This window comes from Panicum virgatum, chromosome 9N (assembly GCF_016808335.1).
Source record: "Panicum virgatum strain AP13 chromosome 9N, P.virgatum_v5, whole genome shotgun sequence".
Taxonomy (NCBI): domain Eukaryota; kingdom Viridiplantae; phylum Streptophyta; class Magnoliopsida; order Poales; family Poaceae; genus Panicum; species Panicum virgatum.
The window spans coordinates 4,922,718-4,944,577 of record NC_053153.1 but is presented as its reverse complement, the minus strand read 5'-3'; the positions used below and the strand labels follow the sequence as shown (position 1 = coordinate 4,944,577).

General features: G+C 47.6%; 2 protein-coding genes across 2 annotated transcripts; both read left to right on the top strand.

Moving 5' to 3' along the window:
• Positions 1-431: 431 nt before the first annotated feature.
• Positions 432-3,222, top strand: LOC120690233 (putative phosphatidylglycerol/phosphatidylinositol transfer protein DDB_G0282179). The gene is made up of 4 exons (XM_039972816.1): positions 432-648; positions 750-851; positions 2,614-2,771; positions 2,881-3,222. The coding sequence occupies exons 1-4, from the start codon at positions 543-545 to the stop codon at positions 2,986-2,988; spliced, it is 474 nt and encodes a 157-aa protein (XP_039828750.1). The 5' UTR covers positions 432-542; the 3' UTR covers positions 2,989-3,222.
• A 1,022-nt stretch (positions 3,223-4,244) lies between these two features.
• LOC120690234 (nuclear pore complex protein NUP1-like) lies at positions 4,245-16,772 on the top strand. The gene is given in 17 exon segments (XM_039972817.1): positions 4,245-4,687; positions 5,273-5,319; positions 5,447-5,562; positions 5,872-6,034; positions 6,453-6,737; positions 7,165-7,239; positions 7,609-8,274; positions 8,379-8,863; positions 9,445-11,542; positions 11,682-11,738; positions 13,683-14,364; positions 14,932-15,075; positions 15,187-15,339; positions 15,465-15,580; positions 15,790-15,957; positions 16,077-16,301; positions 16,405-16,772. Coding segments are annotated over 17 exon segments (5,931 nt in total). The 5' UTR covers positions 4,245-4,365; the 3' UTR covers positions 16,534-16,772.
• The last annotated feature ends 5,088 nt before the right edge of the window (positions 16,773-21,860 follow it).

Below are 21,860 nucleotides of genomic sequence, written 5' to 3'. Positions count from 1 at the left end.
CTCGGATGGCAAAGGCTCGCGGTGCGCAGCCAGCCACGGAGTAAAAAAAGGCCACTCGCAGTGCTATTTAACAGGAAATGTGTGGTCCACTGACGGTTACAACGTAATGCGCGTTCGTAGGCGCGCCCCCACTGCTGTCAGTGGCACGTCCTGGGTAGCCGGAGTTTGTGGCCTTTTCTCGACCCTGCGAAAGAGAAAAAATTATATCTTCCGTGTCAAACCTCGGGAGAGGTCATTCCCAGGGGTCGAGTTTTTTTTTGGAAAAATCAAAATATTGTATAGTTGAACTGTGATTTAGCCTAGCCCAACCCGATGCAAAATCACCTCCTCATGGGCCCTTGAGGCCCACGTAGACTGTCTCTCTCGCCCTGATGTGACCGGGCCCACTTGCTATGGAACCAGGTCACCGACGGGGCGACGACATGCGTCAACCGTCAAAGTGACCCCACCCGCATCGAGTCACTGCGGTGGATTCGTGGCCTCACCTGCTAATCCATCTGCTGCGCTCGAGACGCCGGAGAGCGAGAGCCCCGCCTGCAGCGATGGCGACCAAGCAGCACTTCCTCCTCCTCCTCGCCGCGGCGGCGATGCTCCTCCTCCTCCTCCTCCTCCCCTCCGGCTCCACAGCCACCGCCGTCGAGTACTGCAGTAAGCGCGCTTCCGGGTGTCCCCGTCTCGAGTTTGTTTCTGCGGGGTTGTGCGGGCGAGCTTGTTCTGATGACGATTTCGTGCGTTTTTTCTTTTGTCAGAGAAGGGGCTGGACTACCCAGTGAAGGTGAGCGGCGTGGAGGTCGTCCCCGATCCCGTCGTCAGGGGCGAGCCGGCTACCTTCAAGATCTCTGCCTCCACAGGTAACCAATCTATCCGCTGCGACGGCTCACGGGGATCGCTCAACTGACTAGGCTCTGTGTTTCGAATTATGGCGTCGTATGGATCATAACGGATAAGCCGCGTTCGGCAGTCCATTGTGCTTTCCTGTTTATTAGCCGGGAGGAAATTCCAGTGTAGTCATTGTCCTGGATTGAGGATACTGTTTGCCAGATCAAACCGAGCTGCTGATTTCTATAGCATGCCATTAGTGGTGTCAATTAGTGACCCTCAGGTGCACCTCCAACCCTGTTTAGTTCAAAATTTTGTACTACTTCTCCAAATCAGATCTCATTTCGGAAAATTAGTACAAACTTTTGAACTAACTAAAGAGAGTTGGAGATGCACCTAAGGGTCACCAATTTGCACCCCTACATGCCATAACTTAGGGTTTGGTGAGCGTCTGCATTTCTATGGCATTGCCCCTGTTTCACAATAAGAATTTTGTAGGATTTTTCTGGTGTACCAACTACCAAACACAACACAGAATAAGTGAATAACTTCTCTCCTTAGTCATGTATTAGTCTATTAGACTGTTCTTGACAAATGTGCCCTTTCACATGAAAGTGGAACAGCGTATATTGGGAATTTGGATGCACGTGTGCATGCCAATTCAGCGACTTCTGTTACTTTTCTAACCTTTCTTCTTTTACTGATGCCAGTATTCGAGTCAATGAGGGCCATTTTGGTTTACAAATTGTATCCTACGAATGATCTGCCATCTCTTATGTGATATGTTCCTCTCGAGCGTAGGTTAAAGGGGAAAACAGGGTAAAATTGACTGTTGTGATTCGGCGTAAAAACAATATTGTGCTATATAACTATTAAGTACTCTTCCTTCTGTAAAGTCAATTAAAATTTTGGATAATGAAATTGTGTACTGCCACCTGTTTTAGATCTACATATTATCTGGTGGATTTTATCCACCTACTTTAGCATTTAAGCCATCCTGTTATAGCTCGCTGAAAGCTGAACCTTCATTCACAAATTATGATGTTACTATCTAGTCTAGTTTCTCTAAATTTGGAAAATCTCCTTGTCGTAAATCATTTTAGATGAAAATATTGTTTGGAAGTTAGATACCTATTTTTTTTACAACAGAATGAGTCAGTACTCTGTCACCTAGGGAGCATATGTTTGATCTATCATCTATTATTAAGTCTATTGTTTAGGTTGAGAAAGAATTTTGTTTATGTGATCAAGAATTTTGCAAAGTTGTTTATTGTCTAATTGCTCATATGGCCTGCCCACAGTGCAAGTTTTTGCATAGAAACTCTGTTCAATTTTGCTGACATCTTTTCATGCATAACAATACTAGGAGTTGCCGTTTAGGCGTTAGGCATTCGGAATTTCAGAATGATGCAAAGCATACAGAATAGAGATACTATTTTGTTTTGTCTCGACTTGTCTGGTACTAGGGCTTAAGCCAAATGGTCCTGAATCTATGATAGTCTGGCAGGCAGTTTTTTTTGGACATTCATGGTCAGCAGACATATGGCATTATTTTACTTTATAAAGACATGGGTATAGTTATTTTAACTTTGGACAAGGCTTGTATAGCTGTTGGAGCACTGTTGATGAATCTAAATTGAAAAAAAAAATTATCTAAATGATCTGTTTTATATTGTTATGATTTGCTTATCTTGAATATTCGTTATTTAATTTTTATTGCCTTGTCAGTTTACCTGGTTACTTCTTGCCATAACCAAACAGGGTATTTACGGATGCTTTTGTTTATGAATACAGATAAAAACATCACTACAGGGAAGCTAGTGATAGATGTTGCATACTTCATCTTCCACGTTCATTCAGAAACTCACAACTTCTGTGATGAGACCTCTTGCCCAGCAACTGGTGATTTCGAGCTAGCTAGCCAACAGACATTGCCATCATTCACCCCACCAGTAAGCATAACCAGCACCACTCATGTAGTTCAATTAGTGAACTAGGTTTGCTGGATTTCTCGGGACTGAATTTCTTTAAATTTTTTCGTGGCATTTCTTTGTGTTGCAGGGTTCTTACACTCTCACTATGAAGCTGCTGGGAGACAGCAACGAGGAACTGACCTGCATCTCATTTGGGTTCAGCATACGGTTTGTTACACCTAATGCCGTTATCTAAACTCAAACTCGACCAGCGTTTGTGTGCCAAACACGCCATGCAATTACAGAACACTCTTATTAGTTATTCCTCCTTACTTTCGAATGACTTAGAATGTGTGTTCAACCACCCTCTTTTATTCGGAGTTGGACATCTAACTACATATGGTGATACCAACAGAACCATGTTTTGTTGGTGCATATCAGCATGCCTTTTACATGTTGCACAATTGGACACTGCCTTTCGTTAATTGTTGATACGGTCCTGCCCTGATTCCTCAATGTTTCTTTCATGAGCCATGACCGCTTGAAAGGGCAAATAGACTCGCCGCTTTGGATTATTGATTCTGTTCTGCGATGCCCCGCGTGGGTGGCGTGCCGCGGCCTGGTGAGTCGCCGTCCGTCCAGTTTGACCAGCTGGTCGTGCAGGGTGCAGCCAGAGGCTGACGCTAGCTGAGTGGTACACGGCGATCCAGGTGGGGCACGGCCACCGGAGATGAGCAGCAAATGACCGGACATGGCGACGAGCCAACGAATGCCGTTGCTGTAGACTGTAGTGGCCTGTGGGGCAGGCCACCCCTACGTGGCACGCAGAACACTGCCGGGCAATTTCTTGGCGAGACCGCACCATGTGCGCCGAAATGGTTCTTTTTGTTTGTGATAACACTGCAGTGGTTGGAGTAGGACCAACTAAACCTGACACTGAGGAGTACTTTATTTTATTTTATTTTATGTGTTCTGAAGTTGGTGTTTGAACTTTGAACACTGATTTTTTTTTCTTTTCTTTTCCTTTTTAAAATCGCTGTTGAACATTTTTTTCCTGCAGGCTGCACCTGTGTGTTTGGTTTAGGACGGAACACGCAAATTTTATTGGAATTCTGCAGGACTTGTACTGAAAACCATGTGAACAGTGAACTGCGTTTGTTCTGTAGGGAAATAACTTGCATGTCCAAACTCGTAACTGCAAGCGGTATCACGTGAGGTAGGGAGGCTATTCATTAGTCACGATAACCTCAAACAGCATCCGGACTTTTTATATCCTGCCTGCGTGATATATATAGATTAAAAAATAAGGCAGTTCACAATTTCAAATCCACCCATCGCATTAACGGCTCTAATCATGTTCAAAGTTCAAACTATCAAATCCGGACGTTGATGGGCTGCCCTGCCCGGGAAGCGGCAGGCGCCCGTACGAGAAATTACGTATCCGCCGCGAGCCCACGCCTACTCGCCCAGCACTGGAACAGAAAGAAACGGGAAGCTGCGAACTACACGGGCCTCGCGACTCGCGGGACGGGAGGAAGCCCTAGCCTTCGCCTCGTCCATTTCCTCCCCTAGTCCCCTTCACCGCGCCTCCGCCTCCGCCTCCACCGCGCGCCTCCGCCACCGCCCCGGCGCCATGTACCCGAGCCCGTACGCCGGCTCCGGCGCAGGCGCCGGAGGGAAGATCCGGCGCCGCCCGCCGACCCGCGCCGCCTCCACGCCCTACGAGCGGCCCCCCGCCGCCGCCGCCGCGCACCGCCTCGCGGCCGCTGCCGCAGCGGCGTCCGCATCCTCGGCGCCAGGAGGGGAGAGCGGCGGGGGAGGCGGCGGCTGGGTGTCCCGGCTCGTGGACCCGGCCTCCCGCCTCATCGCGGGCGGCGCCGCGCGGCTCTTCGGCTCGGTGTTCCGCAAGCGCCTCGCCCCGCCGCCGGCCCCGTCGCTGCAATTGTCAACTCACGGTGAGCCTGAGATTCCTCTGCGTCCCTCCCTGGCTCATGAGATTGGTGTCTGTTCCAACCGCTCGTGATTTTGGCTTGGGCTAGGGTTTCGGCCTTTCCGGGCATGTTAGGGTTTACCTTACAAGCAAGCACCTGCTTTGGTTTTTGGTAATTTTAGCTGTGGCAGATATATTGCTGATACGTAAGGTTCAGCTTGTGATGAAAGCAAATTGTTCTGCTTCGGGGAACTCACAGGAGCTTTCCTGCAGAAACGGAAAGCTTTAAAACTGTGCTTTGGAGCGATACATATGGTGCATTATTGTTGTTTAGATATACGTCTCAAGGATACCACAATGATTGATATACGTAAGCTACAATAGTCTAATTGTTAGCATGTGGGATGTGATCAATAGTCTAATTGTTAGCATGTGGGATGTAATCAACCTATCGGAGCCTTATGTTTCGTTGCTTGATGTGAAATAAGAGATCCTCTTCTCGTCTCCATTCTGTTTGTACTGTTGGCTCTTAATTCTAGTTCGGACTTGTGCGTAATAATTGACTAGGAATTATACAGTTGCTGGTCTGATGGATGTTTTATGATTGCAGGAAGAAATAATGATCCAACACCGGACTTCCCTGATTCAACTAATGTTGTAAGTAGCAATTGACTATTAGCAGTTAAACGCACCACGCTGTATTGTCTTTGATGTGGCATGTGCTGTATATGGTATCATTTCATTCACCGTTGTTCATACCAGAACATTTGAAATTTTAATGCAGGATTCACCTTCACTACCAGAGGGTGCAATTGATAAAGGGAAGAACATAGCTGCCACATCAGATGACAAAGCATTGTCTGAAGTAGAGCACTTGTTAATGCGGAAGACATTCACTAGGTATGTATTTACTTAAATTATTATTCCTCAAATTCTAGTGTTTAAACAGCTATGTTTTCTTAAAATGTACAATTGCCGATTCTTAGTTGATGAATATTATTCACCATCATCTCTGCTATAATATCTATTATCTGGTTCTGTGATGTTCATCCTCTTTTGTTCTAAATCTTTATTTTCTCAAAGGATATTCCCTTTTGTTCCATTGTGCTTTTCACCATTCTTTGATTTGTGCTTACATGTTCCTTTCACAATTTATTTTTTGTCTAATGCTTCTAAAGCTGTTCATGATGTTGAGTTATTACCGTGCAGGGTTGAGTTCGATCGTCTTACAGACTTGTTGCGCGCAAGAACCATTGAGCCTGATCCACCTAAATCTATTGTTTTCCGTGAGGAAAATAATGAAGGTATCAGAATTGATGCAATAGGAGGTTCCACATCACACCAGATGGCTGCAGAATCTCCAACTGTTAAAGTAAGGACGAAACCTGCTCATACAAGCATTTTATGTTACTCGCAGTATAAAGTGACAGAAAACTCTATTGATTCAATACCTGGGAGTCATGAAAGCAGAGCGAAATTAGAGGAACACCAAACACCTGTACAGTTCATTATTCTTTTCCAGTATCTCCGGGGTTAGGATGTATGGTAGTATATGTTTACCTTCTTCAAATTATTGCAGTTACTCTTCATATTTAGATTGGATAGCATTTCCCTCGAATTCTTTGTGAATCACCAAGGCTCTTAAGGTGGTAAGGCGAGGCATGGCGGCCCACCCACTTTGCAATGCCTAAGTGTTTGCGAGCCTATATGTAGCTTTCCGATTATGTATTATTGTCTGAAACTTCTGGTCCCTTTTTAATTTAGTTCATATCTTACTTGCACTTTTGCAGGTACATAGTCATGATGTTAAGTCTCCTGCAGAACTCGCGAAACAATATATGAGCTCCCGCTATTCGAGGGAACCTCCATCAAGTAGTCTGCGAAGCCGATTGTTTCTTGAGAACAAAGGTGAAGCAAGCAACGATGCCTACGATAGGAGACCTGGACCACCCATTGTTCAGGCACCGATTGAATTTGGGAATGAAAACCCTGGGCTCCCTGTAAATGGCTATGTGACTTCAGGATTACGGGGGCGGTCAGCGATATATAGAATGTCCCGCTCTCCTTATTTTAAGGTTACTATATCTATGTACATCATGTCAGATTCTTATAATTTCTAGTTTGTCAAGTCCCGCTTTGCATTGCAACAGCCTCGAAAATACAATATTGATTATCAAACCTATCTTGGTATGTTTGTAAATGTTACTAAAATTGTGGTGTCATGGAAGTATGTTGTGGCAAATCCTCTTTACATCATTATCATACCTAATAAGTGTTGATAATAGATGTTGGTCCAAGTTAAAATAATTTGACTTAATTTGTTGTAGTTTATTACCTATTTCTTTACCAGAGGTCATCCGTATTTATTTGTATGTGCTCCACACAGCATGCTCTTGGAGTCTTTGTCCCATAGTACTAGATAATTTTTCCTTGTTCAATTTCATGCGTTCAGAAGAGCTTCGAAAGTTTTTGGAAGTAATTTTTTTTGTCTGCATCTTGTAGGGTTCGAGCTCTAGCGATGTGAACACATTTTCATTGTCCCAACGAGCACAAAGTTCGCATATTGGTGGCAGGCAGGTAATTTATTAAATAGCCAGAGTGTTGAATAGCGTTTTGTACTGAAGCATGCTATTCTTCTTACTGCATTATGTTTATACTTTAGAACGAGATATAGATATGTCTCAGAGTTAAGGTTGTGAAGGTGTAAAATCTAGGACTTTTCCCCTGATATAGCTGTGCGGTGGCATATGCAAACATTTATGCTATAGAAAGCAATTATTTCGTTTATTGATGCAAGTACAATATCATAGCAATATCATGTTGCAACTTGTTAGCTACACTATTGAGGAACTTTTTTTGTGACTTTGTGAGGTTTATGTAAATTCTGCATTGCCTGAACTTTATCCACCAGATTTTTTTCTCACTATACTTCTATCTTCCTAACAGGTCTTAAAACGAAGAGGGAGTGACTTAGAGAATGAAATTGGATCTATAGGTCCCATTCGTAGAATTCGGCAGAAGTCAAATATGATGTCTCCATTTAGAGATGCTCGTGCAATTTCTCGAGGAAACCTTCTTACTAGCCGTACAAGTGGTTCTGATTTCACTGAAGACAGCACATCCATCCAGGAATCTCCGAGCTCAAAAAGGCTATTACTTGGGACAACATCTGTAAGACCCCAAGAATCCCATAAGAATGGAGATAATAAACCTAGTGATAACACTCCATCCATACCAGCTCAATCAAACAAAATGGCAGAGAAGATATTTGAGCAGCTTAATATAATAGCTCCATCTCCTAAAGAGAAGCAGTCTGGACAGCAACCTGTAACTGGTAATACTAGTAATTCAATGTCGAAGAAACCTGTTTTGCAAGATATTGGGCCAAGCTGTATGTATGACCCATCTAGTTCCCTGAAATTTCAAGATTTGGATGGTGCAAATGGACCCCTTGACCCAGACTTGAATGGTTCCCTGTTGAAGAAAGACAAGCTAAATATGATAGAAGGTGGATTTTCAAAAGTTGCTTCGTCTGATAAACCTACCTTTTTGGGGAACTCAGTTTCTGCTTCCACATCACGGAAACCAGGCTTTAAAATGGCTGTGATAGAGGTATGCAAAAGGTTTATTCTTGTTTCATCATATGTAATCCAGCCATATGTCAAGTGTTCATGAACTGACACCATGTTGTTTCCCTTCACTTTTATGTTTTCAAGGACTTAACAGAGTTGGATGATGACCTGGAGGTGGTCCCCATTCCATCCAAGAGTCTATCAAGTAAGATAGAGGTTAAAACAACTGAGCAGAAATCTGACTCAACTAGAAAAGAGCAGAAAGTTGGACAAAATATATTAGAGCAAAAGGTTGAATCAAACTTAATGAAGAACATGGTTGATTCTCCAGTTAGTGAACAGCATGTAGCATCATTATCTAAATCTGTCTCTTCATCTGGTGGTTTGTTTTCATCAAATGATCCTGCAAAAGCAGTTCCTCATACTTCTGTGGATAACAACGCTGGTTTTGCATTCTCAAATGCGCCTCCTGGTACCCGTCCTGCAACTAGTGTGTCAGTAATGCCGCTTGCTTCAGTTAATGATGATAAACAGACTGGTGCTTCAAATACTAGTGTTGGCCTCAAGCAGTCTATTGCACCAGATTTGGAAACACCAAATGTTAAAAACAAATCAACATTTGGACAGAGGTGATTCTCTTGGCTTCATCTTTCTTTTGATTATTTATGGACCATTTACTCTATTGGTAGTAAAGATTTGCACCATAATATTATTGAGTTTTATACTTCCACCAGGTTAGTGAAAACATGATTGGGCACTCAATATCATCAAATTGTATTAACCTAGGTTCAATTTGCTGTGGTCTATCATTGATTTGTGCCATTGAACTGAATGGAGTTTGAGAACTATGTATTGTTTGTCCTAGCTGGGAGTAGTGATGCATTGAGAGATATAGTGTTGTTATTATTATTATTATTATTATTTACCTGATCTCTGCTGATCATGAGATTGGTAAGACTCGATATTAGTTGGAAAGAGAAGTGTACGCGTCCTTTTCTTTAGATATGGATCTTTATATTGACAATGAACGATGGTGATAGAACCTATGAGCATTTCTGATTTTTGTCAAGTTTTTTGTTGTTAATTGGTCATTCAAAATGAAAACAAAATAATTTAGTCTTAAACTGATCCTTCTTGGAATGTAAGTTAGCTGTTTTCAATATTTTTAAGTCTGCTAATCTGTTCTGCCTTTTATGTTTCCACTTTCCAGTGTCACCAAGCTCACAATATTGGACAGAACTAGTTCTGAGAGAGGTGATAAAACAGAAAAAGCAGAAGATGTCATTAAATCATCGGACAAGGTGGTGCCATCAACCGCGTCAGCAACCCTTAATGCCCCTCTCCATTTTGCTTCTGCTGCATCAACTTCTGCGAGCCTGAGCAATGGCTTCTCAAACTCTTCATCACCAAAGCTCCCAACTGTCCCACCTACTGATAAACCTGCTGTCAGCTCAGCTGCTTCCACCATGTTTGCTGCATACAGTAGCAGTCCAGCTATTTCATCATCATCTCCTGCATTTACAGCATTTAATTTTTCTTCCAGTACTTCGGCTGGCTTTTCAATGGTATCATCAGCTAAATCAGATGGCACAACTGCCGAGGTAAAGCCAGCTAGCATCTTATCATTTGGGATAGGAGGTGCTGCAGATGAAGTGAAATCTACAGCCCCAGATTCAGCCAGCAAACCATCATCAAAACTTCTTTCTTCACCTATTTCAAGTTCTCCCATCACATCTGGACCTACTTTCTCTCTAGTTGCAGCTTCAAGCGATGCTGCAGGCGCTGCAACGGCTGCGCCATCTAATACTTCCACCGCTCCTGGTATTCGGGCTGCTTCAACCGCACCATTTACATTTCCAAGCTCTGGAAACAGCCTTTTTGGGTTCAACTCGCCAGCCCACTCTACTGGCCTCAGCACATCGGTTACTAGCAGTACCTCTCAACCATCTGCTGCTAGCGCACTCTTTAGTAGTAAGCTGACGCAGCCAGAGGACACAATGCAACAACCATCCCAGAGTCCAAAACCACAATTTGGCTCACCATTCCCGTCCGTGACTCCTGGTGTTGGAGCTTCATCATCTGGATCTGGGACCTTCTCTTTTGGAATTGGAGCTTCTTCGACTGGTTCCGGGACCATGTCTTTTGGTGCTGGAGCTTCATCGTCAACACCTGGAACTTCATCAGCATTCGGGGCAGCAGCTCCCTCAACAGGACCTGGTATTTTCTCTTTTGGGGCAGGATCTTCCTCATCAGGATCTGGGGCTGTTCCCTTTGGAGTTGGAGCTACCTCATCTGGTCCTGGGACTGTGTCTTTTGGAGTAGGAGCTGCCTCATCTGGACCTGGGGCCGTGTCTTTTGGGGCAGGATCTTCCTCATCAGGATCTGGGACTGTTACCTTTGGAGTTGGAGCTGCCTCATCTGGACCTGGGACTGTATCTTTTGGAGCAGGAGCTTCCTCATCTGGACCTGGGACCATCTCATTTGGAGCAGGAGCCTCCTCATCTGGACCTGGGACCGTGTCTTTTGGAGCAGGAGCTTCCTCATCTGGACCTGGGACCGTCTCATTTGGAGCGACAACATCCACATCGGGGGGATTTGGCAATTCACCATTTGGGGCTGGGGCTCCATTTGCGAACCCATTCAGCTCTAGCTCAGGTACTGGGTTTACATTGTCTTCAGCTAGCTCTTCTGCTGGTGCATCAACAGTGGCCAGTACAAGTGTATTTGCCAGCACCACCGCTGCTTCATCAGCCTCCACTTTCAGCAACCCTTTCAGCTCAAGTTCATCCCCTCCAAGCACATTTACGTTTGGACAATCGGCCTCTTCTGGCAGTGCTTTTGCATTTGGAGCGCAGCCTGCTCCAACTTTCTCATCTCAGCCTCCTGTTTTCTCATTTACCACAGCAAACACAAGCATGAACTCGTCTACTCCGCAGCCTGCATTTGGAATGACAAATACGAACACAGCCTTTGGCATGGGCTCCCCCGGAAATGATCAGATGAATGAAGACAGCATGGCAAATGACACGAACCAAGCAGCACCAGCACCGATATTTGGTTCACCCTTTGGACAGCAGAATAGTACCCCCGCTGCCCCGGCATTTGGCGCTCCTGCAGTGCAGCCAGGTGGAGCTTTTCAGTTCGGGGGCCAACAACAAGCTGCACAGCAGAATCCGTCCTTCCCAGCTGCTGGCAGTCTAGAGTTTCAGGGTGGGAATTTCTCTTTGGGCAGCGGTGGCGGCGGTGGTGACAAGTCGAACAGAAGAATGATCAAGGTCAAAAGGGTACCTAAGAAGAGATGAGCCCCTGTTGGAATCTGCACTACATGATGCCAGTTTGGATGGGGCAGCACTGCTCGGTGATATCTCTCGCCTTGGTTGATAATCACGGGGCAGGAAAAACAGGTATGATTTGGTTGATACGATGACCATACAGGTTTTCCAGCAGCAGGACAGTACAAACCACATCTCATGGCTGGCGTGTAAACCAAGCCCCCCAAGGTCAGTGTAGAGTCTCCCCCCACCCAATTCATTTGCTCGTCTGAGCCGACCAGCATGTCTGCACGTTGTGTCATACGCTTGTGCTCTTGGGGTGTAAAATAGAACAAAAGTGTCTCCAGGTGTAATTTTTGGTACCTTCCCTCCCTGCCGTCTGCTTTTTTTTTAACTCTGGTCTGCCTCCGGTATATTTGTCTCGGAGTGTAATGCACTGTTGTATTTTTGTTTACATCATCCAACAAGCTCAGAACTCTAGCATAGAATATCTGCATCCAACCTCGCTTTCCGCACTTGCTGTACGCGGTTATTTGCTTCTTCTCTGCCGAGCTGTTGCGTGCCATGGCCATGCTGTCGTGCGTGTCCACGCCGCGAAAATATTTTGTTCCCGTGTGCTTGACCACTTCTCCAGAAAGCTACTGGCGGATACCTTCGTACTACTATTTATAGTCGTGCAACTGACGCGCACCTACCTAATTTTTTGAATCTGTGTGTAATCCGGCAGCTGGGAAGGCTCAACTGGGATGCTAGTATGCTACCGGCCACCTGCCGCGTCCGGGAGGCGGAGATGCAGATGCCCATTGGCTCCCGGACCCGGGCCGACGGCGACGCGCGTTGGACTTTGGACGGCGACGCGACCCGGTCGCCCGGTCGGCAACCCAAAACGATCGGCGAGAAGGGAAGGAAGGAAGGAAGAAACGGGGCATCGCCTCTGGCAGCAGGACAAAAGAATGACACGGCCGTCGTGCCCGCTCGCCGCCCCCCACTTCGCGCCCGCTTCCTCCACCCGCTTCCCTCCCCAGTGCCCGTGCCATGTCAAACCCACAGCTAGGCAGGCACGAGTAGCCGCCCGAGACCCAATCATTGTCTTGCACTGCGAGCCGCCTCCTCTGGTCCCCCCGCCCGGCTCCTCTCCCTGCTGCCGTGCTCCTGGATCTCCCTTTTTGTTCGCTTCTTCACCCGTTCATACTTCCCCTCACGTAACCCCTCATTTCCGCTCGTCATCTCTCCGAGGGATCACGCGTTTCCACCTGCAAACCCCTGCCCTTTTGTTGGCCCCGTCCCCGCTTCGCTTCTTCCCTAGAGCTACCTACCTCGATCACGATCTGCCGAGGAGCTGTGCCTGTGCGTTACCCGAGCTATAGCTGCCCGTGCCGTCCCTTGCTCCAAAGCTTGGTTAGTCAGTCCGGTCCCCGATCCCTCCTTGCTCTCGACAATTTGGGTTCTCGCGCTCGCGTTTGCTCTGCTCGCTCTCTGACTCTTTCGTCCACCTGCAGCGCAGGCCGGCTGGACGGGGTCCATCCATCGTCGCCTGCTGTTCCATTGAACAATTCCTCCCCTTTTTCTTGCCGCCGATTCGTCGATATCCCTGACGCGTAGCTGCTGGCCTTTCCTAAGGGGCTTCAGGTTTCTGCATTGCAAGTTCGAGTTCGGGTCGGGGACAGCTTCGTTCATCGCGCCGCGCATCGCGTTGACTTCGACGCGCGAATCGTTGTGGCTCGGATTCTATCTTCGCCTTCCTTAGTTTCCCGCTGTTCAGCTGATCTCCTGCCCAGAAAAAGGGGCCGTTTCCGGATGCCGGAGGAGGCGTGTGTGTATCCGCGCGCGACGTGATCTGAGCCGGCGGCGCGGAGCTCTGTGGAGTCGGGAGCTGTTCCTCGGATCCGGTCCCGGCGAGGCGCCCGATAAAGATTCGGCGGTCGGCCCCGGCCCCGCCGCGATGGGGAACACGTGCGTCGGCCCCAGCATCACCAAGAACGGCTTCTTCCAGTCCGTCTCCACCTTGCTGTGGAAGGCGCCGCAGGACGGCGACGCGCTGCCCGCCGCACCCAATGGCCCCGGCGGGGGCAGCCCGGGTCGGACGCCGCCGCCGGCGCTGCCGAAGCCGGCGTCCGACGTGCAGGTCGCTGTGCAGAGCAAGGCGCCTGAGCCCGTCAAGATCGCAACCTCCCAGTCGGAGCCGGCGCCCAAGCCCGCGAAGCAGGACGCCAAGCCGGCCGCCGCCGCCGCCGCTGCCGCTGCCGCTGCCACTGCCACCAACCCCAGCTCCAACTCATCCGGCGAGGCGCCCAGGCCGCGGCCCAAGGTGCCGCAGGTGAAGCGCGTGTCCAGCGCCGGGCTGCTCGTCGGCTCCGTGCTTAAGCGCAAGACGGAGAACCTCAAGGACAAGTACAGCCTGGGGCGCCGGCTCGGGCAGGGCCAGTTCGGCACCACGTACCTCTGCGTGGAGCGGAGCACCGGGAAGGAGTTCGCGTGCAAGTCCATCCTCAAGCGGAAGCTCGTCACCGACGACGACGTCGAGGACGTGCGCCGGGAGATCCAGATAATGTACCACCTGGCCGGGCACCCCAACGTGATCTCCATCCGTGGCGCCTACGAGGACGCCGTGGCCGTGCACCTCGTCATGGAGCTCTGCGCCGGCGGCGAGCTGTTCGACCGGATCGTGCAGAGGGGGCACTACACCGAGCGGAAGGCCGCCGAGCTCGCCAGGGTCATCGTCGGCGTCGTCGAGGTGTGCCACTCCATGGGCGTAATGCATCGGGATCTCAAGCCAGAGAACTTCCTCTTCGTTGACCAGAAGGAGGAGGCCTCTCTCAAGACAATTGACTTTGGTCTGTCCATTTTCTTTCGGCCTGGTGAGTTTCTGCGCTCGCATCTTTCACCAAAGAGCTTGCATTGCATTGCTACTATATGAACATGAATCAGCATATTGTACCTTGATTTTTTTTTTCTTCAACTTGATCCATGATTTAGTCATCTGCTCCCATCCTATCAACATTTGAACAGCATTATGTGGCGCAATGCTACTCATGAAAACCCTATTATGATGTGGTAATTGGAATTGTTAGTACACATTTATATCGCTAGGGCTCTTTGATGACCCTATTTCGGTCAGCTACAGGGAGAATGGCACCTGATGTTCTTCAATGTACTGATTTGATTTCCAGCAAATTTGGAATTCCGAATTTCAGCATTCATTGGCTGCTAATGTGGTTAGTGGGTACTACATTATGTTCCGATTGGTTGAATTATTGGTGCAAATATGGTCCTTGGCATCAAATTTATTTCGAAGAATTCATATTGTGTCACCAACAGTTGAGACACACAGCCGCACACCTTTATTATTTTGCAGTCTGCATCCATCCTTATGATATCAGTCATTCTGCATTTTCCTCTATATTTATATGTGGATCTTATTTCAGGTCAAATATTCACTGATGTTGTCGGTAGCCCTTACTACGTGGCACCAGAGGTCCTCAAGAAGAAATATGGTCCCGAGGCAGATGTTTGGAGTGCCGGTGTAATCATTTACATCTTGCTTTGTGGTGTGCCACCATTCTGGGCAGGTGCAAAATTCGCTCACATCTAGTTCAGCATTGAGCAAATTTCCTTAAAAATGCACATCTTTTTTTCAATCTCTCGGACTAATTATGCCTTCTGTATTTTTTTTCAATCAGAGAACGAGCAGGGTATATTTGAAGAGGTTTTACATGGGAAACTTGATTTCGAGTCAGAGCCGTGGCCTAGTATCTCTGAAGGCGCCAAAGATCTTGTGAGACGAATGCTTATTAGGGACCCAAAGAAGAGACTGATTGCTCATGAAGTTCTACGTGAGTTTCTAACTTTGCATGATCCGTTTATGCATGCATTGCAGTTTTTCTTCAGAAGTACAGAGTACAGACCATCAGCAATGCATTTATCACTGAACATTGCTGCAACTATCTTCTTTTATTAGGGCATCCATGGGTCCAGGTTGGTGGCCTGGCTCCTGATAAGCCGTTGGATTCTGCTGTTCTGTCCCGTATGAAACAGTTCTCAGCTATGAATAAGCTGAAAAAGATGGCTCTTAGGGTAAGCATGTCTTGAAAGAATAAACTTTAGCTATCATCATTGTGCATTTGTACTCATATACTCAGTGAATAGCTGCTGTCCACTTGGCTGATACACAAGCGCATTACAAAAGCACGCGGAAGAAAAAAAAAAGGAATGCTATCCGAATGTTCCTGACAAAGAGTTTGAGCCAAACTGCTTGTCCTGATATGTTTGTTTGTTCTCTCCAGGTGATTGCCGAGAACCTATCCGAGGATGAGATCGCCGGCCTGAAAGAAATGTTCAAGATGATAGACACAGACAACAGCGGGACCATCACCTTCGAAGAGCTGAAGGTCGGCTTGAAAAAGGTTGGCGCCAATCTCCAGGAGTCCGAGATCCAGGCGCTCATGCAAGCAGTAAGTTGCTCACTACATCTTCAGCTTTTTATCCGTGGATCAAAAGCCAAAATGCGAGTGGAATGGAATTTTTGCTGTGCCTGACAGACCTGAGCTGCTATTTTTCCCATTTCCAACAGGCGGACGTGGATAACAGCGGCTCGATCGACTACGGCGAGTTCATCGCGGCGACGCTGCACCTGAACAAGGTGGAGCGGGAGGACCACCTGTTCGCGGCGTTCCAGTACTTCGACAAGGACGGCAGCGGGTACATCACCGCCGACGAGCTGCAGCTGGCGTGCGAGGAGTTCGGCCTGGGCGACGTGAAGCTCGAGGACATGATCGGGGAGGTGGACCAGGACAACGTACGCCAGTGTCTCCGTTTCAGTTTCACAACACTCTGAATGCAATGTCGTCTCTGAGACCGTGGCTGATCTGGATTGCCTGGTGGTTCTTGTTTGCTTGCAGGATGGGCGCATAGACTACAACGAGTTCGTGGCCATGATGCAGAAGCCCACGCTGGGGCTCCCCAAGAAGGCCGGCGGCCTGCAGAACAGCTTCAGCATCGGCTTCAGGGAGGCATTGAGGATACAATAATATAGCATCGAGGAATGGATGTCATAGCCGGCGGGGAGAGAGTTCTGCTACTGCTTGTAGATTATTGGAGCGTCGACTGGGTGTGGGTGAGTACAGTACAGCTGCTGTAGAGATGGGTGGTCACAACGGCAAGGAGCGGGCAGCCATGGGCCTGGGCCGGAGCCCTCAGCCCACGTGCCACTGCTGAATGGGGCTCCGTTGTTTGATTACGTGAGAAAAAGTACAGATGGTTTTGTTTTGCTGCTGTGTGCACAGATGCGGACACCTGCCCGTGCTGAAGTGATTCCTGCCCGCCGGAATCTCACGGGTGCGTCTATTCACGGCTCTCTGCGATTAGATTGAGCGGCCCCCTGCCCCCGCCGTCGAGCGCCTCCCTTGACTCCGGCGGCCTCCGCCGCCACCCTCCGCCACCGCCACACTAATCAATCTCGCCGCCGCTCCGTTCGCCCACCACCACCTTCGCCCACCACCACCGCCGTCGCTTTCTCTCGCCCCCACGGCCGCCCACCGCCCATCGATTGTCCGGCCCTGCCCGGCCGGCGGCGTTCCCGTGCCGCCTCGCCCTCCACCAGCCGAACCGCCGCCGCCGGGCCACCACCGTCCCCCGGCCTCCTCCTCGTCTATAGCCGGAGGCCATGGAGCTGCCCCAAACCCCGACAACCCGAAACCTAAATGCCGCCGCCGCCCACCACCACCCCGGCCGCCGCCGGCCGCTCCCCCCACCTACCACCCCCTCCCACAACCCCGCGGCCATCACCATCGCGAAATCAAGAGGAAGAAGAAGCACAGTGCTGCACGAGTCCACCTGCAGTGCCGCGTCGCGTCCCTCTCGCGCGTGCGATGAATAGCCTCTCCGGGATCTGACGGATCGGAACCGGGATCCTGTCGCGTTCTCAGGCCACCCACCGCGCGCACTGCAGGCTGCCAGTCGGAGGTTTGGCTTGTGCTACGTTAACGTTAAGCATAATTTTAACCATTAATTAGGGATATTAAATAAAATCAGTTTATAAAATTAATTTCATAACTCATACACTACTTCGCGAGACGAATTTAATGAGATCTTTGATCATTTGATTAGAGGATGGTTAATGTAGCATTACTGTAACCAATCATGGATTAATTATGCTCACTAGATTCATTGCCCAAAGTTACACCAATCTATGAAAAAATTTTACAATACAAAAAAAATTCTCTTAGCGCTAGATCCTGTAGCGCAAACCAAACAGAACGAAGCAAGGGCCAAGTTGCCAGGCACTGTGAAGGGCGGTTTTTTCTTTTTTATATTTAAAATAAAATAAAATTTCAAAAATATATGTCCATTTTGGAAAATTTCAAAAATATACCCCGGTCGCCCTATGGGGGGCGACAAGGCTCAAATGTAATTTTTTTTCTTCTTCAAATTTGCAACAAAGTCCCTGGAGAAAAAAAAAGGGGGCCTGTCGCCCCCCCCCCCCAACGGGCGACAGGGGCCTGTCGCCCGTTGGGGGGGCGACAGGGGCCTTCCACTCTATTTAAGCCCTGGCCGCCATTCGCCGCCATTCCCTTTGTCATTTGAGCCTAAAAATTCAGGAAAAAAGAGAGGGGTGAGGAGAAGAAAAGCGGCGAAGCTCTGCCGAATTGCGTACTCCTGATCTACAAGTAACTTCCGTATGAATTCATTGATATTGTATAACAATTTAATTTAATTAGTGGATTAGCTGAATTAGATTTGGTGCTTTAGAACACTGGTTTAGTATTACAATTTGAGTACTATTACAGACTTTTTCAAATAAAATAATTATACATTAGAATAGAATTATGACAGTACCTTATTGATATTGCAGCATAAGGCAATGACTGCCTCAAATTGTGGAGGATTTTCATGGACCGAAGAAAAATCTAGTATAATACTTGATATCATGACTCATCTTGTTATCAGTAAGAAGTTGGATCCGTTAGCGGATGGTACGATAGAGATGGTGTTGTCCAAAGTAGTAGAGTTTAAAGATTTCACATTATTTCGAGGTATTACGACGCAAGATGTAAAGGGACACCTGCTAGAACGTCGGAAGATATACATGAGAGTATGTGAACTAGCAAATCATCCTAATATCATTGGATTCTTACAAAGTTCTTGTAAGATATGGATGCGGCCAGAGGTGTATGAGATGCACATTAAGGTAACTCTCATTCAGTTCTAATCTCGTCCGTCATTTCGAATCCATATTTATGAAACAGTAACATTGTTTTTTAATTATATGCTAGGATTACCCCGAGGACACGGACTTGATTAACAAAACGATACCAAATTTCCGTAAATTGGTATGTATCTTCGGTGATGGACTTATGCCGCAAACTAGACGAAGGAGGCAGATAAGATCTTCGGGTGATAGTATTTGGCCTGCGCAAGAACAAATGCCCGGAGGTTCGTCGAGTCATGCTTCAGCACCTCAACCACCAACTTGTGTTAACTGGGATGACGACATGGATGACTTCATGCCCCCCAAACCATGGCCTCCAACACATAATGTTCCTCCCCCAGTACATGAACCTAGAATCAGAAAGGAGACAAAGGGAAAGGCAAGAGGTTCGTCAAGTAATGTTGCACCACCTGCAGCACAAATTTGTGTTAACTGGGATGACGACATAGATGACTTCATGCTCCCCAAACCATGGCCTCCAACACATGATGTTCCTCCCCCTGTACATGAACGTAGATCCAGAAAAGAGAGAAAGGGAAAGCAAGAGGTTCGTCGAGCCATACTACACAACCTGCAGCACCACCATCTGTCAACTGGGATGACGATCTAGATGATTTCATGCCATGATCTATAACATATGATGTTCATCGGTTTAAGATGTATTCGCATTTAGTATTGTTAATGTTGTATTATGCTTGTATGTATGTCTTATTGGGAGGCGACAGGCCCTCTTTTTTTTCTCCAGGGACTTTGTTGCAAATTTGAAGAAGAAAAAAATTACATTTGAGCCCTGTCGCCCCCCATAGGGCGACCGGGGTATATTTTTGAAATTTTCCAAAACAGATATATATTTTTGAAATTTTAATTTTTTTAAATATAAAAAAGAAAAAACCGCCTGTGAAGGTCTGAAGCGGCCAGGCGGCGTGCCGGCCTTTTTCCAGCCCAGTTAGGTCTTGTTCGGTTGTTTTGAAATGGATCCCAACCGGAAAGGATATATAGAACAAAAGATTTATGATAGATACAATAATAGATCGGAATTTATTTCGGGTTGAGAACTAATTACAACAATAAGAGACCGAAAATCAATCCATGAGTATAGAGGTGTAGAATCAATTCGGGTCTTTTGTTGTACCTATTATAAGTCTATTTTGTTGCAATTAGTTATCGATCCGGAATAAATCCTAATCTCTTGTTGTATCTACCGTGAATCTCTTATTCTATATATGATTCCCTGCCCGGATCCAATCTAAAACAACCGAACTAGCCCTTAAGCGCACGCAAACGAGCCCGCACCACTGCGCCGCTTGTTGTAGTTGTAGTGCGGGGCGCTGCGTGGTGCCGGTGCATGGCGGCATGCCAGCTTTGCTTCACTCCACTCCACCGCCCTAGTTTTTTCGGAACTAAACAATCGAGAGTGACCCGATGCACCGGAGCCGTGTGACTAGCTCAAGCATACCACAAACAACAATCAATGCGTGTTGGGATTCTAAGGCTGCCTCCAACAACGGGCAGCTATATTCGGCAGCCATTTCACCGTTTAGCTGCCCCTGAGATTTTGCCTGGCCATCCATGAATCTCTTGTTTGCAACAGAGCAGCTAAAATAGCTAGAGCCGTTGGGCCAATATGGTTTCGCGCCAACGAACGAATTCTTCCTCATTTTCCCTCGCTTCGATGCCAGTTTCGCACGGAACCGTGTACCTGCGTCTTCCTCGCTGCCGCCGCCACTTCCCACGCATCGGCAGCCCCGACGCAGGACCCGTCCAGTGCCGCCGCCGCTTCCCACGCATCGGCAGCCCCGACGCAGCGCCCGCCAGTGCTACCGCCGCCTGCCGCCGCCTCCTCCCACGCATCGGCAGCCCCGACACAGCGCCCGACCAGTGCCGCCGCCGCCTCCCACGCATCGTCAGCCCCCAGGCAGCGCCCGGCCAGTGAAAGAAGAGATTCACAGCCTCTAGCCCACGGTTCGTTGCACGGCCTTCAACTCCAGCAATGTGGTTGCCTCGGCGCTGACATTTGGCTCTGATTTTGGGGCATGGCCTTGGGTTCCATCGCTCGCACACAGAATCTCTGGGTCAGGCCATCAACAGCCAAGTCAAGAGCTAAGTATGGTTACACGTATTGCTCAATCCTTGCAAATTTCTCAATCCTAGCAAAGCCTTGGTTTCCCTCAAGGTCCGGTTCTTTACACATTTGCTATATTTGTGCTCATACTTTGAACATGTCCCCAATTGCTTATGATTTCACAAAAGCATTTGTATTATCTGTGTACTAAAACTTTGTGTAATCTATGTTGTTCAGACTTCTCGAACATGACAGCTCGGTCCTGCCTGAAGGACTCACATTTTAGGCAGAATAAACGGAAGAAAGATGAACACTGCATGGTAGCTTCGATTATCGCGGCTTTGGAACCTTCTAAAAGTAGGAGGGGTGGTTCGGCTCCAGGACATAAATTTAAGCGTCACAATAGAGAAGCAGCTTTTGCACAAATCATGATGGATTACTTTGTTGATAATCCTTTGTACAGCGAAGAGGACTTTCGGCGACGGTATGCACTCTTTGCTGTTGCCTCTTTCAATGTGTAAAAACTCTATAAAGTAATTGCTAACATACTGTCTTCTCATGCATGATGCAGCTTGAAGATGGGGCAATACTCTTTCAATGTTTCGTACTGAGGAAGCAATACTCTGATGATGGGGCAAGCTTGAAGAAGCTGAAGAGAGGACCCGACAACACCAACGATTCTGCCAGTTGAAGATGCAGCTGGACAAGCAAGTCAAGTAGGGGAGGGGCTCAAAGAAGAGGTTCTGGTGGCGGGTTACTGCTTGTGGCTCTACTGAGACTTTTCTGTTCTCTTTTGGCTGTTTTTTTGCTCATCGCTGAGCGTGTAATGGTACAGTCTGGTTCCCGTCACTTAAAAACACGTGCGTTAATAATAATAATAATAATAATAATAATAATAATTTTGTATGAATATTTTTTTATATCCACGTTGAGTGTTTATTGGTAGTGGTGTCATCGTCTTTTCTTTTGGATCAAACTCGTTCTTTTGCTCATATGGCACCCCCTCCATGGTGGTGCGAGCCTAATGTGGAAGGTTCTTTTGCTCATATGGCACTCCCTCCATGGTGGTGCAAGCCTAATGTGAA

What these genes read in the sequence shown, in the direction of transcription:
- LOC120690233 (XM_039972816.1), top strand. Translation starts at nt 543, where the DNA reads ATGGCGACCAAGCAGCACTTCCTCCTCCTCCTCGCCGCGGCGGCGATG. An exon ending in CACCGCCGTCGAGTACTGCA is followed by an intron (nt 649 to 749) that starts GTAAGCGCGCTT and finishes TTCTTTTGTCAG; the next exon opens with AGAAGGGGCTGGACTACCCA. An exon ending in TGCCATCATTCACCCCACCA is followed by an intron (nt 2,772 to 2,880) that starts GTAAGCATAACC and finishes TTTGTGTTGCAG; the next exon opens with GGTTCTTACACTCTCACTAT.